Below are 13,026 nucleotides of genomic sequence, written 5' to 3'. Positions count from 1 at the left end.
AAATGCTTTTTATTGAAAAGGCAGGAGGGCAACCAAACATCAACGCAAATGCTAATAAGTGATTCGGATGGCAAAACTAGCAGTTTAGGTTAGTGCTAACAATATACACTGTGATATGAAAAGCAGCGCTCAAGAGTGCAGAGCCGGACACCTAAGAAAACTGGTATTATAAATACTATTGAGACAGTGCTCGTTCTTTTTTTTTATTGCAACATACTATAAAATAACTTTGTACAATAATTTTTTATACACTTTCATTCAAATATGCTGTTAAAGATCATTGAAAGATCTGCATGTCACACGTAGCTGCAAAATTCACAAATGAAAGCAAAAACTGTAGGTTCCGTTTATCTTTCCCTCATTGTTGCTCCCTGTTCTATGAGCATGCCGCATTTATAGTTGGTTTGTAGACCGTCCGGTGTGGACAAATGGCCGTGCTCGGAAGCGCCTACTCGGCAGGCACTTTTTTATTCAAATATAGATTGGTTTTTTTGCAAACGTGTTAAACTAAAACATCGGAAGTAGTTTTGGGAGGGCAAATTATATTGATACTTATCGATAGATTGTGTAGTTTTGTTGATAAAAATATGGGTCGAACGTTGATCATTGAAAAGTTGTTACGAATATTGCTACTTGATCACTGAAGTCATAAGAAAAGATGCATAGATTGCATTGGTTTGTAGGACAGTTTCTATTACTAAATCTCTTGCATCCTCGTAATGTAAAATAGTGACTACATGGGTGGAATTATTGCATTTTCAATTCAACTATACTTCCTTAATATGCAGCGAATGTTTAAATAGAAGAGAGGGTGCGCTCTGTCCTATATATATTCTTTCTGAAACATTCTCTGTGCACTACGAAAGTATATTTCTCTAAAAAAAACTCCTAATGTACTCACAAAATTTTCCTTGATTTAGGTCTGGCAAAGCTGAGCTGCTGAGTCAAATGTAGTTGCACGTCGTATGAACTATCATTCGCTTGTATTCCGAAATATTTCGATTGTTGTTAGAATCAAGCTTGCTTGAACCTCGGATTTTCTAGAAAAATCATTTTAGTGACATATCGCTCCTATTTCTAGCCCTCTATTTCTGCCCAAATCATACTTTTCTGAGTTTTATTTCGTGATGGCATTCACTACATGATTACAAAACAGAAAACACAGTTGTCTGCGTCTGTCAGTAATGCATACTGTTAATTGAGTGTGTCTTTATAGCAAGATGATCATGTTAATAAACGTTTTTTTAAATATAGGCTACTTAAGCTACCCAAATATATTTTTCTTCTCTTTTTGTCACATAATAAGGCAGGCATGTAAGGTGCACAGAGCTGCTCTTCATATCATGTCGATATAAATATGTTCAGATAATGACAAATACCGATTGATGCTCTACCTTACTGCCAGATGGCTTCAGAAATGATGTGAAGACGATGGTCACAAATAAATCTTCACTATCAAAATAAAGTGGAGCAGTTTTATGCCGCTCGTACCAATGATGCTTATACAATCTATTTGTGTATAAAGGCCAAACTAAAGACAAATTTTAGCAAAAGAAAATATGCTCGACTTTGTAAACATGACCTGCTGTGTTGAGAATACATAAATGGCCTATAGATAACTTGATTTCTAATTATCACAAGGTAGTCAACACAAACTTTGCTAATTTAGAACAATATATTCTTATGGAGCAAAGAGAATGCAAGTAGACGCGGGCTGAGAAAGGGAAGACTAGGAAGACAAAAAACTTGGAAGAGCAAGGTTGGATGCGATGACTACCAGGTCAAAGAAGTGTTCAGCATGCTTTACTTAGTGTGTGTGTCTCTAACATTTCGGGGGTACCAAATCAAATATGCACCAATGTGATTTTTATTATCTGACCTGCTGCACAATTTTCTTTCTTCTTTTGCAGATTGGCATGCTTATCAACAGTATGCCTCCTAAAGCTTCCGAGCCAGCAGCCGCCACATTGGCCAATTCCAAGAACAATGCTGAACCATTGTTCAAAGCTAGAAAAAACAACATCTCATCGTGTCCATTTCTCAATGAAAACGCAGACGAAAAGCGCACCACAATTGCGCAGAGTGCCTCGTCCGTGCCACCAGTGACGACTACTGCAGAAATTGTCAACGTACTTGAGAACGCGTTCGCCGATTCCATAGCCAACGGCACTGATGGACACAATCCACCACAAGCTAGCAAAAGCGGGCACGACTCGGCATCCAAGGGCACTGGAAGTGGGAAGTCATCGTTCCTGGGTATCAGATGGAAGCTATCTCAGACTAACAAGATGAAAAAACACAAGAGTGCCGACTCCACTCACTCTACCTCATCGCACCCAGATGATCACGAAGAGCTAGGCGGTGTATGTGGAGGAGTTGCGGGAGGAACTGGAGGGACTGTACGCTTCATGGAGAGTCCCGAGCCGAAACCTGGCCGGTTGCAGTGCCCCTTCTTCCGGTTTCGGGCCAAAAACGTGGGAATAGAGGAAGGCTTCGCGCAGGCGGGCAGCGGGAAAAGTGCGCCAGTGGCGCTGGCTGCTGCAGGCGCTGGACCTGGAATCGCACCCGGACAAACGGAAGCTACCCCGTCCAGAAAATCTGAAACGCGGAAGAAGGACAAGTTCTGGTCTCGGGTCATTTTTCCTTCCTGAAGGGACGAGACGAAACAAGTGAACCTCCTATGTCTTTTGGTGAACCATACAGTGAGGCCACGAGACATTCCTCGAAGCTCGTACCTTTCTATAGCCTATGCCAGCCCCAACGAGCACCGGCCTGTTTCTTTTTTGCAAGAGGCACATGGACACTCACACGAAGAAGGAATGCACTATTTTGGGTTTTTATAATGTATACCTATCAGTGTAGTCACACTCTGTAAGAGGGAGGCAACAGCGGGACCTCTCACAGTCATTCTAGGGACGAGAGCCCACACGTCTCATGAGCACCGACGGTTTCAAAACAAGACGGCAGTGAGCGAATAAGCCGACGTAGCTACTTCGCTCATCTTTATTAGATTTCCCCGTTTCCTTCACCCTTCTGCTTCAGCCTTCGAAGCTACCTTGCCACCTGAAAGCCTGTAAGAAAACGCGACTCCCACAGCCTTCACATTTTGTTTCCTAAGCTTGCGCGCAAATAAAAAAAATAAGAAGCGGACACACTGCAAACAGCCCAATTGTCTTACTTTCTGTACGAGTTGCTCGATGCATTCCCGATATTTATTTGTTTTTTTTTTCTTTTGAGGACTATTGTTAGGGTGAAGTTGTTGTAGGCTATAAGATAATACAGGTTTGAGAGACTCGCCAGAAAGCCTGTTTAAGGGCACTTTAAGGCAGAAAGTTCGAACGATTGTAGTGGATGACATCCACTTTTTGAAGCTGAGCTTATGAAGTTGTGACGGAGATAGAAGACGAAGTACTTCGACAGAAACCGGCACATAGCAGCCATATGAGACATCTGAGTTTTAACACTCCGTGGATATACTACGATACATATGCCAGGTCGATGTTTGCAGTCCTGCATTTGTGTAAAGGGGATGGGGGGTGGGGTAAAAAGAGCCCGATCTTTCCGTAATCGTAAAGCCCACACAAGCTCTCGAGAAGCCACTGTCCGAAATGTGTTCACAACCACCGCTAGCGTCCGGCTATTCCACAGTTTTAAATTTTCGAAGAAAATGTATTACAAAGTAATTTAGCTATCAGCATTGTTTCTCTGATATTTATTTAATTAATTATTTATTTGTGCAACAATACTGCCAATCTCATCAGAAATTGGCAGTACGTCTTCATTACGCTTTCACTATTCCAACCAAAGTCAATTTTTTCTCTGACTGCTTGATGAAAGCCAGGAATGCAAGGAACAGTCTCACACTAAAATGAATATCCGGACTCTCTCGATTGTAACATGGATAATCATTGTAAAGCCTTTTGAAGTTTATTTTCTGGGTTCCTTTTTACGAGGAAGCCGAGGAAGCCGCCCGAGCCCAAGGGCTCGTGGCCGACGCCTAGGCCCGCCCCAAATCAACTTCGCTGGACTTCATAAATAAAGTTATTCTTCTTCTTCTTCCTTTTTACGTCTTCGATGACCGGCTTGTATCAAATTGTCAGTGCTCTGTGCATACAAATTCAACATGCAATGCCACTTCATATACGGCAGTTTCCAGCACATTCTTCCTAACTCTCTGCCTCAAACAATGAGCAGAACTAAGATTGAAGAAGCTGATAGTAATGATGAAAATCTGCCAAGGTTAATTCAGTGACCCTTTACTGTACCTCATCTGCTGGACTGTAGCTGCTGTCATGACAGAAACATGCAGTCAAACAAAGCATAACTGAATATACGAGCAGCGCAACTTAAAAGTAGTTACAGTGTAACTAAGGAAGCGAAGAAACAAGTATAGAAGAAAGCTCTGTTAGGTTGCGCTGTTCGTATATTCAGTTATGTCCTACCAACTTGCATAAGTTTCTACCCTTCGAACAAAGCAATAACAGAAGCTGTGGCTTCTTTGAGGAAATTCAGGAATGGGAACACAGAGAACATGTATATGTTCCAGACCACGCTGCCGTGCCTTTTTTTTAAATCGTGCTTCTCCAGGACATGTTTGTATTCATAATCACACACGTATCCATGAGGGCCTGTTTTTCTGAATGCAGCATTCTTTGTGAATGAGTTTCAGAAACGATTGGATTCTTTTCTCTTGTTTACACGTCTTTCCTGCAGTCATCTTCATATTTGAATATCCCAACAGAAAATAGGCGACCACCTACAGTCGACCGTACAGAAGCCACTCGCAACGTACAGCTCGTCGTCTAACGTGCATTGTCTTTCACTCTTTTTTTCATTCTACACGAAGGTGTCATCTCTGCTATTTTGTTAAGCGATCTCCCGATATCAACATCCAAGTAACATGCAGGGAGGGACCTAGCCGGTGACGGAGCGCTACTTTGCATTCACAACCATCAAAGCGGTAAATTTCTTGTGAAAAACTAACTGTGAGCACAAAAGTTTTATGTTGTACTTTTCCGTTTTCCAGACTCGCACATGTTTGAAGTTCACAATTGTATCAGATTCTGCTTGAAGGAAAGTGGAATTTAAACGATAAATGTCGCTTCGACAAGACGCAACAACACATGGCAGTATAGCGAATGAACGTCTAGAGTATACAATGCAGAAAGTGCTGCAACCAGGTCTGATAGTCGACAACGCCGCATAGAAAGGCAAGTCACTGAAAGCCGAGCGTGGTGACGTACTGCTTCAGAGGTAGCAAGAGCTCGCTCTTTCGTGCATAAAGACGCTATGCAGTAGCCGGGTTTATGCTATCAGCGCACTGTCCAGCCTGTCAGTGCCTTTTTAAGTCGCCACGCCCTCAACTCGCCCTCCTTTCTCTCGCTGAGCTCCAGCCACTGCTTGGTGGCGCTTTGGTATTTCATCTAGTCGCTGCAATTCGTGCGGTGCATGCTTTAATCAGGAAAATTGGCCCTTCTACTGCTGTCAGTTGCGTTATATTCACACAAAGAGCGGGACGAACGAGAGGGTTCACGGCTGTGTGGTTACTCTCGGTTGAATGAGGATGGACGCGAGAAAGCGAAATGATTTGACGACGGCGGCTCCAAAAAGGAAAGTACGACAGCGCAGAGACCATGGCGCGCTCACTGCCTTGATCGACGGATAACGGCGGAAGGCACGAGTGACATTGAAGGTAAGTAATCACTGAAAGTTGCGTACTACCGAGCGAAGGGTGAACGTGCGAGCTGCTTTTTTTAATTTCTGGTCTTTTTCATGCGCTTTAAAAAATCGGTAAGTGAGAGTGGCGGCCATTTTAATGGCGCCAGTCCTATTCCCTGCGAGTTATCAGTTTTTATATATCTTTATGCGGGCCTGCGTTTCAAGCAGTTGAACTTGATACATTTCTTCTTACAAACGAAATGCACGGCACGTGTTCTTGAGCCTTCGAGGCCTCTAGGGTGAAGCGAAGTATCAGCCATCGTGAAGAAAAACATAAACAGAATGAAAAGAAAGAAAGAGGGAAAAGTTAAGGTAAGACAGGAAAGCTAACCAGTAAAAGTCTTCTTGTAGAAAACCTTGTAGAAAGTAGGCGTGAAAAATATCAAAGAACAGGAGATGGTCTGTAACTTCCCTGCAGAGAGATACCAACAGCACTGCCTCAAAGCAACAAATGGGCGTTTTCACGTAACTGTCAAAACATAGCCCTAAATCTTGTTTCTATAAAAAACTGCAGCAATACACCTCGCGTTGACATCTCGCGTTGGCTCACGTTGACATCTGAGTAAGCTGCTCTTTTGAAAAAATTTCCTTTTTTGCTGAAGGGCCATTGTCTAATGAACCAAGCGTAGCTGAAAGTGCTACTTTTTCGGCATCAAAGCGTGCGCAATCACACAAAAGGTGCGTGATAGTTTAGTTGCCCCTGCAGAGTTCACGCAATAGACCATGAGACATCCGTGTAGTGAATGAAGGTGCATTAAAGATGCCAATTCAAGGCAGAGACTGATCAGCTGGGTACAATCATGTCGTGATAGGTTTTACGAAATTCGTGATTGAAGATCTTGATCCCAGGAATATAAGCGCGGATTTGTAAACAGCGGTGAATTTCACAGCTCAACGTTGGATGTGCTAGCGCATGAAGTCGTTTTGCTGCATAAAACCTTAATAACGAAATGGTGGTACCGCTGACGCCCGCGTGCACTAATAAGGCAGCTTCTTGCGCTTCATCATTGCCCTAAATTCTTCCATGCCTTGGTAATCACTGGAATGTTTATTGTGTCCTTGCCGAATGAATTCATGCTGAGTGTGCCTAATTTATTCAATTAGCGGCTAATGTCAGGCAATACTAACCGCGACAAGTAATCTTTGCAGGGCTGCTTTGCAATCACAATTGGACCGTGAATTAGAGCTTTATCAGTAACATACCTATAGGAGCCGCACGGACGAATAAAAGTTCATCAGCTGGTATTTATATTGCGTAGAACATTTGAGGCTGTGTTGTAAGATCTCGCACTGAAATATTACGTAAGTCAATAAGTTTTGACCGTCATGTAATTTCTAAGTGTAATAATGGATACGATCATTGTGCACCTGATATTTAAAAAGTTTTGTTACTTCTTTTAGAGCAACCAACAAAATTTTTGTTTTCTTCATAATGACTGGTATCTTGACGCACAGTTCTGGTCGAAGTAGGCACAAAAAAGGCGAGGACGGTCTTGCAGCAGGTGTGTATATGGAGGCTGTTGAAGTACAGTTAGTAGCAATACCATTGATGACTGTCACATGTGACTGATTTGCATTTAGTGACGCGAGGTGGTGGGAAGGCATCTTGACAAGGTGTTCAACCCGGCGTGGTGGCTACATATATACGCAGACGTAGGGTTATCTCGCGGAACGATTAATATTGCCGCTGCAAACGTATAATTTAAGACCGAGGGAAGTCCTTAGAACTGGAGCTTGCAGTCTCTGGAGTGCCGTATACTGCTGGTATTTCCCATCTTGTAAAGGCTATATATCGCATATGCCATTGCCAATCTTCAGCATGGACTTAATTCTTGTTTTCTATGACCTTCTACCCGACAATGTGTTAAACTGCGTTATAGCAGTTGGGTGTCTCTTCAAGTACGAAACGTGTGGCGTCCATAATAGGTCATGATCAGTAATTACGACTAAAAATTGGTACTTACTAGTGTGTATATCTGCTTACCCACTGATTTTTATAGAACATGGCCACATCTTCTTGCGTCTAAACGCTGCAAGGCAGCACTTCTCTAGTGCCATGTGTAAGCTCTGTCAACTTTGTCAGCGTTGCTGCCTTTCATATCCTGGCTTGTACTTGTATACGCGCCATGGCAGATGACCAGATGCAGATGTCAACTGCATATATGAGTACATCGACTGCCTTGGTCAGACCATGTTGACTTGTGTAATGCTTAAAACAACCCCTGAAATATTGAATTACTTTGTCCTCATACAGCATAGAAACACTAACAAAACATTTATCTCGCATGTAAAGTACGCTCCTTTATCAAAGGGAACGGGCCCGAGCGAGGCCACCACGGCGGTGCTTACAACGCCGGTAGGCGGCAGCTCGACGGAATGCCTCTAGTTCCGTCGTCGCCTATAGAATATCAATTTAACGAGGAATGGGTAATAACGGCAGGTATTATCTGGGTTTTAACATGATAAACTACAATTGAATTCAAGGATGTGGTAGTTGAGGGCTCCAGAAACTTCGAGCAGCACCGCGAGTTCGGCAGAGTTGGTGGATATTCATCGTGCAATAATTGACAGCGAAATTGGACGGATAGAGACACGGTTAAAAACATAGTTGTGAGATCAGTGCTGTGTCCTTTTTCTATACTTGTCAGTGGCGCAGTCAGGTGGGTAGAACACCTGGCCCGTGCCCACTGCAAATCTTTTTTAGCCAAGTATAGAGCGAAATATGATCATTTTCTGTGGTACCTCCTCTGAAATCACAAAAATGTGCCCCGACCCCTTCGAAAAAACTTTGTGCCTACGCCCCTGCTGTCCGTATCGAACTTGTCGTGCTGCCAATTATTCTGCAATGAACTTCGACGTTCTTTAACGTTGACATCGCATAGTACATGCGAGTTCAGCGTGCGGCCGAGAAGCACAATCGCTACACCATCGCTGCAGGCAGCCAATCATGCATGGCAAGAGTAGAGCCGTCAAGCTTGCCCGCTCGATAACACCCACTGTGAAGATAACGTGTGCAAGCGAAGTGCAAAGCTGCCACGTTTCCAAGGCGCTCCCGCGCCAAGCACAATTTTTGAGCAGTACACAAAACGTCGCTGACCTCGCGTTTTGCGCAATCGTCCAGGAGGGGGCTGCGTTACTCCAATCGCTTGCGTATCAACCGTACATGGTTGTTCTCGGGTCGAGAGATGACGCGCAAAGGGACCATAAATGCTGGTGGCTATTTAAACAAGCCGAAAGCAGCAGCCGCAGAGAGCAGGCCACAAGCTCGCGCCTTTACTTTCTTAAAAAGCCTACCTGTGGAGAGGTCAACACGCTGGTACAGGCACCATGCATACGTGAGAAGCCACCTCAGTCATGCACTGCCTCCAGCGCCAAAGCAGCCACGACCGCATGTTTGAAGGGATACGGGAGTGGACGACGCAAGCAATGGCAAGCCACTGCGCCGTCCTTTTGTGTTTCACTTACTGGGTTTTCGTTCCTGTTTGATTTATTTTTTACTTTTTTTCTGTATGTTTACTTCTCCATCTATTTCATTTAATCCCTCTTAATCCATTCCGTCGTGAGCCACTACAGACGGTAAGTTATTAGCAGCCGTGGGAAAACCATAGTATTAGTGTGGGTGCTTTTCTTTTTTTCGCCAGACTTCATGCACCCTCTGTTAAACGTGACCACATCCAATTCTCGGCAAAAACAACGAAAGCGACAAGCCCGTTGGACGATACTGCACGTGTGTAGAGCAGGTTGCTTCGTTCCGTGAACTATCACAGCTTACAACCCTCGGGCTAACGCAACACGAAACTTGGCGGCAGCTTGACACGGACGACAACAGCGATCGCACTGTCACGGTCGCTTCAGAGGTGCTACTAAAGAGCGATGTCTTATGCTATGCTAATCTTATCGTCGAACACTCGCAGTTAACTGAAGAAGTTGATAACGCCGATGGACCGTAGATCATGCCATAGTAGGTTAAGGGGGGGGGACGAGATAGTGATTTTGAAATAGGGAAAATCGAAAGAACCCAGCAACTTTACGCATTGAATTTGACGTCTCAGCAGTAGCTCACAAAAGAACGCATTGGGATTGATTGATATGTGGTGTTTGACGTCCCAAAACCACCGTATGATTATGAGAGACGCCGTAGAGAAGGGCTCCGGATATTTCGACCACCTGGGGATCATTAACGTGCACCTGAATCTGAGCACATGGGCCTACAACATTTCCGCCTCCATCAAAATGCAGCCGCAAGAGCCGGGATTCGATCCCACGACCTGCGGGTCAGCAGCCTAGTACCTTAGCCACTAGACCACCGTGGAGGGGCGAACGCATTGGGAGAGAAAGAAGATACATAGAGAAGTGAACATTGAGAGTAAAGCAAAATATGGGGAGACTGGTAAAGAAGTACGTGGACGGTGCGCTGATCGGCGAGCGGTTGTCAAATAGAAAACATTGGGACGACACCACCATCAGCCACGAAATCCGCTACGCCATTCTACTGGCCACTGGCTAAGCACGAAAAGCGTTAGCATAAAAAAAGCGTTGTTCCGCGATTGCTTTTCTGTTTGCACATCTGTTAAAGCAGCTGCATATTACGAGCAATTATCCAGTCCGGTGTCGGCTAAGGAGTCTTTTAGGAAGATGTCTTTCAGGAAGAAGTGCTTGGAGATTTATAGAGAAAAAAAAACTTAGTATGGATTTCTTCTCCGAAAAGCGAAAACAAAAACGTAAAGATCACGCGGCGTTGTGTCTACCTCGTTGGTATTTACATTGCATGACCTGGAGGTGGCATTTTCTTTCTGTTAGAAGACGATGTAGACTTCTTAGTCACAAATAGATGATCTCAGATAGAATGTGAAATAAGGTTGCATTTATGTTATTGATTTCTAGGTGAGGGTCTCCACGTTCACTTCACACGGTGAGGATTGCGAACGCTTCAGCAAACCGTCTGTGGCTTTGAGAAGATCAGTGACACCGACAGACTAAACCTGGTGTCCAGTTATCACTATCTTCTCCTTGTGGTTGCCTAGGGATATGCTAGGCAGAAGAATGCGGCTGATGATTAGGGGAATATTGTAGTGCACAGAAGTGGTGAAGATAAATGTTATCAATATTTTTGAATGGCGCAAGATATCAGTTCTGTGGGGGCAGAATTATGTCGTATCGACGTTATAATATATTTTAATGCAATGCAGTTTTGTTTCAATCACCGTTAAATGTTGCTACAGTCTGAAACTTGGCCAATTACCGTTAAAATGCGGATGGTTTCGTTTTGTGAGAAAGACAAGGAGGGTGGCTGCTACGTTACTCAAAATAAATTGCCCCATTGTGTGACGGTGATCTCTCAGCTGTCCCGTCGCTAATATACGCTGAAACAACGCAGCGAAGCGTCGGACGCAATGAACAACGCAGATCAAGCGGTCACATTGATCGAAGCTTGAACCCCATTCTCGTAAATACATGTGCCAGCACTTTTCAGGTCGAAAGTGGGCTCCATTTCTCTCTGCCGTTGACTGTGAACACTATATTCCCAGAATACGCGCGCCTTAGCGTCCTGTCTTTATTTTTCACTATTTTTCTATGCGATATAAGTATGTATGAGGCACTGCCTCACCGTTTCCCTCTCTACATATGATTTCCGTAATCAACAATCCTACGCCCAGCACACCCGCTGTACTGTATCCTTGTTTGGGAGCATACCAATGTAAGCGGAATTCAATTTCAAGCTCACCGCCTAGCTTCCGCTTTCTCTTCGGTCTGTGCCTCTGCCAGCTGCTACCCACCTTTACTCTTATTTTTCTATCTTGGCTTGAGACCTATACTTTCGCTTTTTTGGGCCACAACAAGGCTCAGAATTCCCTATCGTTCCCTTTCGTTTGCTGGTTTTACAATCGTTAGTGAAACCGAAATGAGCCAGTTTTAGCTTTATTTTTTTCTCATTTTTATAGACAAGCGGTTTTTTTTTTTTTGGCTAGTACAACACCATTCATCTGAGTTTATTTGTTGGTGGCGCAAACAACATCAAATGAGCAGAGAGTCATGGTCACGTGACAAGGCGCAGATAAGAAATGCATCCATTTTGAAAACGTATTTATTTGCCCCTAGTAGATAGAGCGAACTTCATATGCAAATGTACATCACAATCTGAAGAGCCAGATTATCTTAGGATCACGCTGATGTTAGACCCCACACATCAATCCATACCACAACATTTTGCATAGCTCGTACAGCCATGACATGCGTATCAATCGGCATTTGTATAAAATTTGTTAATACATGAATAACACTTTGGAAAGAATAAAGTTTGTGGGACGGTACACGTCTTCGTTGAAGGTGGAGTTTGCGACCATGTGCAATTCGTCGCATTGGTGAAGCGAAATCTATTCGACTTTCGAAGGAGAAAAATAAACACAAATATTGGGTGGAAGTTGGCCTGCTTGCGCAAGCACGTGGTTTCCGGTTTCGTGGGTTTGATACGGAGTGAGCTCTAGATTGTAACGGCGTGGTTCTGCATATGTGACATGTCCCGAAAACCTTTAAAAGTGACTGCCCCGGGAGGCGTACGCCTTCTGACTTTTTTTCTAGCGCAGATTGCTACGCTGTAAAAGAGGGTGGGGTTCCCGACATGAGCGAAGTCTGCGATCGGTCTTTTGTGCACTTTCGGCAAGCTTAATTTCTGACCTGCTCTTTTTATTAGTTGGGTGTGGTCGCTTTAATGCTTTTAAGTATTGCAATGAGTTCATTGCTCTTAAAGTATGATACACAACATTTCGTCACTCCTAATTTTAAGGAAGTTTTTGGCATAAATAATCATGACATGGTGACCCAGCAATTTGCGGTTTTCGACAAAAAACAAAGGTAGCGAGTAGAATGTGCTTGCAAGCGTGTGAAAACTGGACTTCGAGTGATTATTTCAGTCCAAAATAAGCCCTACAAGTCTGGTTAGAAAGCTTGGTTAGAAAACACTGCCGATTGGCAGTCTATAGAAGCACCCGAAAACATGCGAGCCAGACAATATAGCTCAGAACGCGGCCTGGAATGTACAAATAATTATAAAAGTAATCTAAATGTTGCTTTCTCTTCTCTCGAGAAATGGTGGAAGATGTTTAAAAATTGTCCGCATAAAGCCATCTATGAGCCATTGGTTGATTTAAAGATGGCGTGCTTGGCCGTTACAGAGATCGTCGCAATAGGCCGCGGCTTGAACACGCGTGGGCGCGCATTTTTTACAAGAAAAAAGCCTCGCATTCGAAGAAAAGATAAAAGAAAAAGTGCTCAACGTCACGAAGTGCGCATCTTCGCCCTTGCCATTCC

The 13,026-nt window shown here is 43.8% G+C and overlaps 1 protein-coding gene across 2 annotated transcripts in view; it reads left to right on the top strand.

The window, feature by feature from the left end:
• Positions 1–2,945, top strand: part of LOC119169587 (guanylate cyclase soluble subunit beta-1-like) — a 133,137-nt gene extending 130,192 nt beyond the window's left edge. For both annotated transcript variants that reach the window (XM_075875128.1, XM_075875132.1), the window contains exon 12: positions 1,911–2,945. In XM_075875128.1, coding sequence (XP_075731243.1) covers positions 1,911–2,651 — 741 coding nt within the window. In that variant the 3' untranslated portion in view covers positions 2,652–2,945. The remainder of the gene's footprint in view (positions 1–1,910) is intronic.
• Positions 2,946–13,026: the final 10,081 nt, after the last annotated feature.

Source organism: Rhipicephalus microplus, chromosome 2 (genome assembly GCF_043290135.1).
Source record: "Rhipicephalus microplus isolate Deutch F79 chromosome 2, USDA_Rmic, whole genome shotgun sequence".
NCBI classification, from domain to species: domain Eukaryota; kingdom Metazoa; phylum Arthropoda; class Arachnida; order Ixodida; family Ixodidae; genus Rhipicephalus; species Rhipicephalus microplus.
The sequence above is the reverse complement of the archived record's forward strand: the minus strand, read 5'-3'. Positions and strand labels throughout refer to the sequence as shown.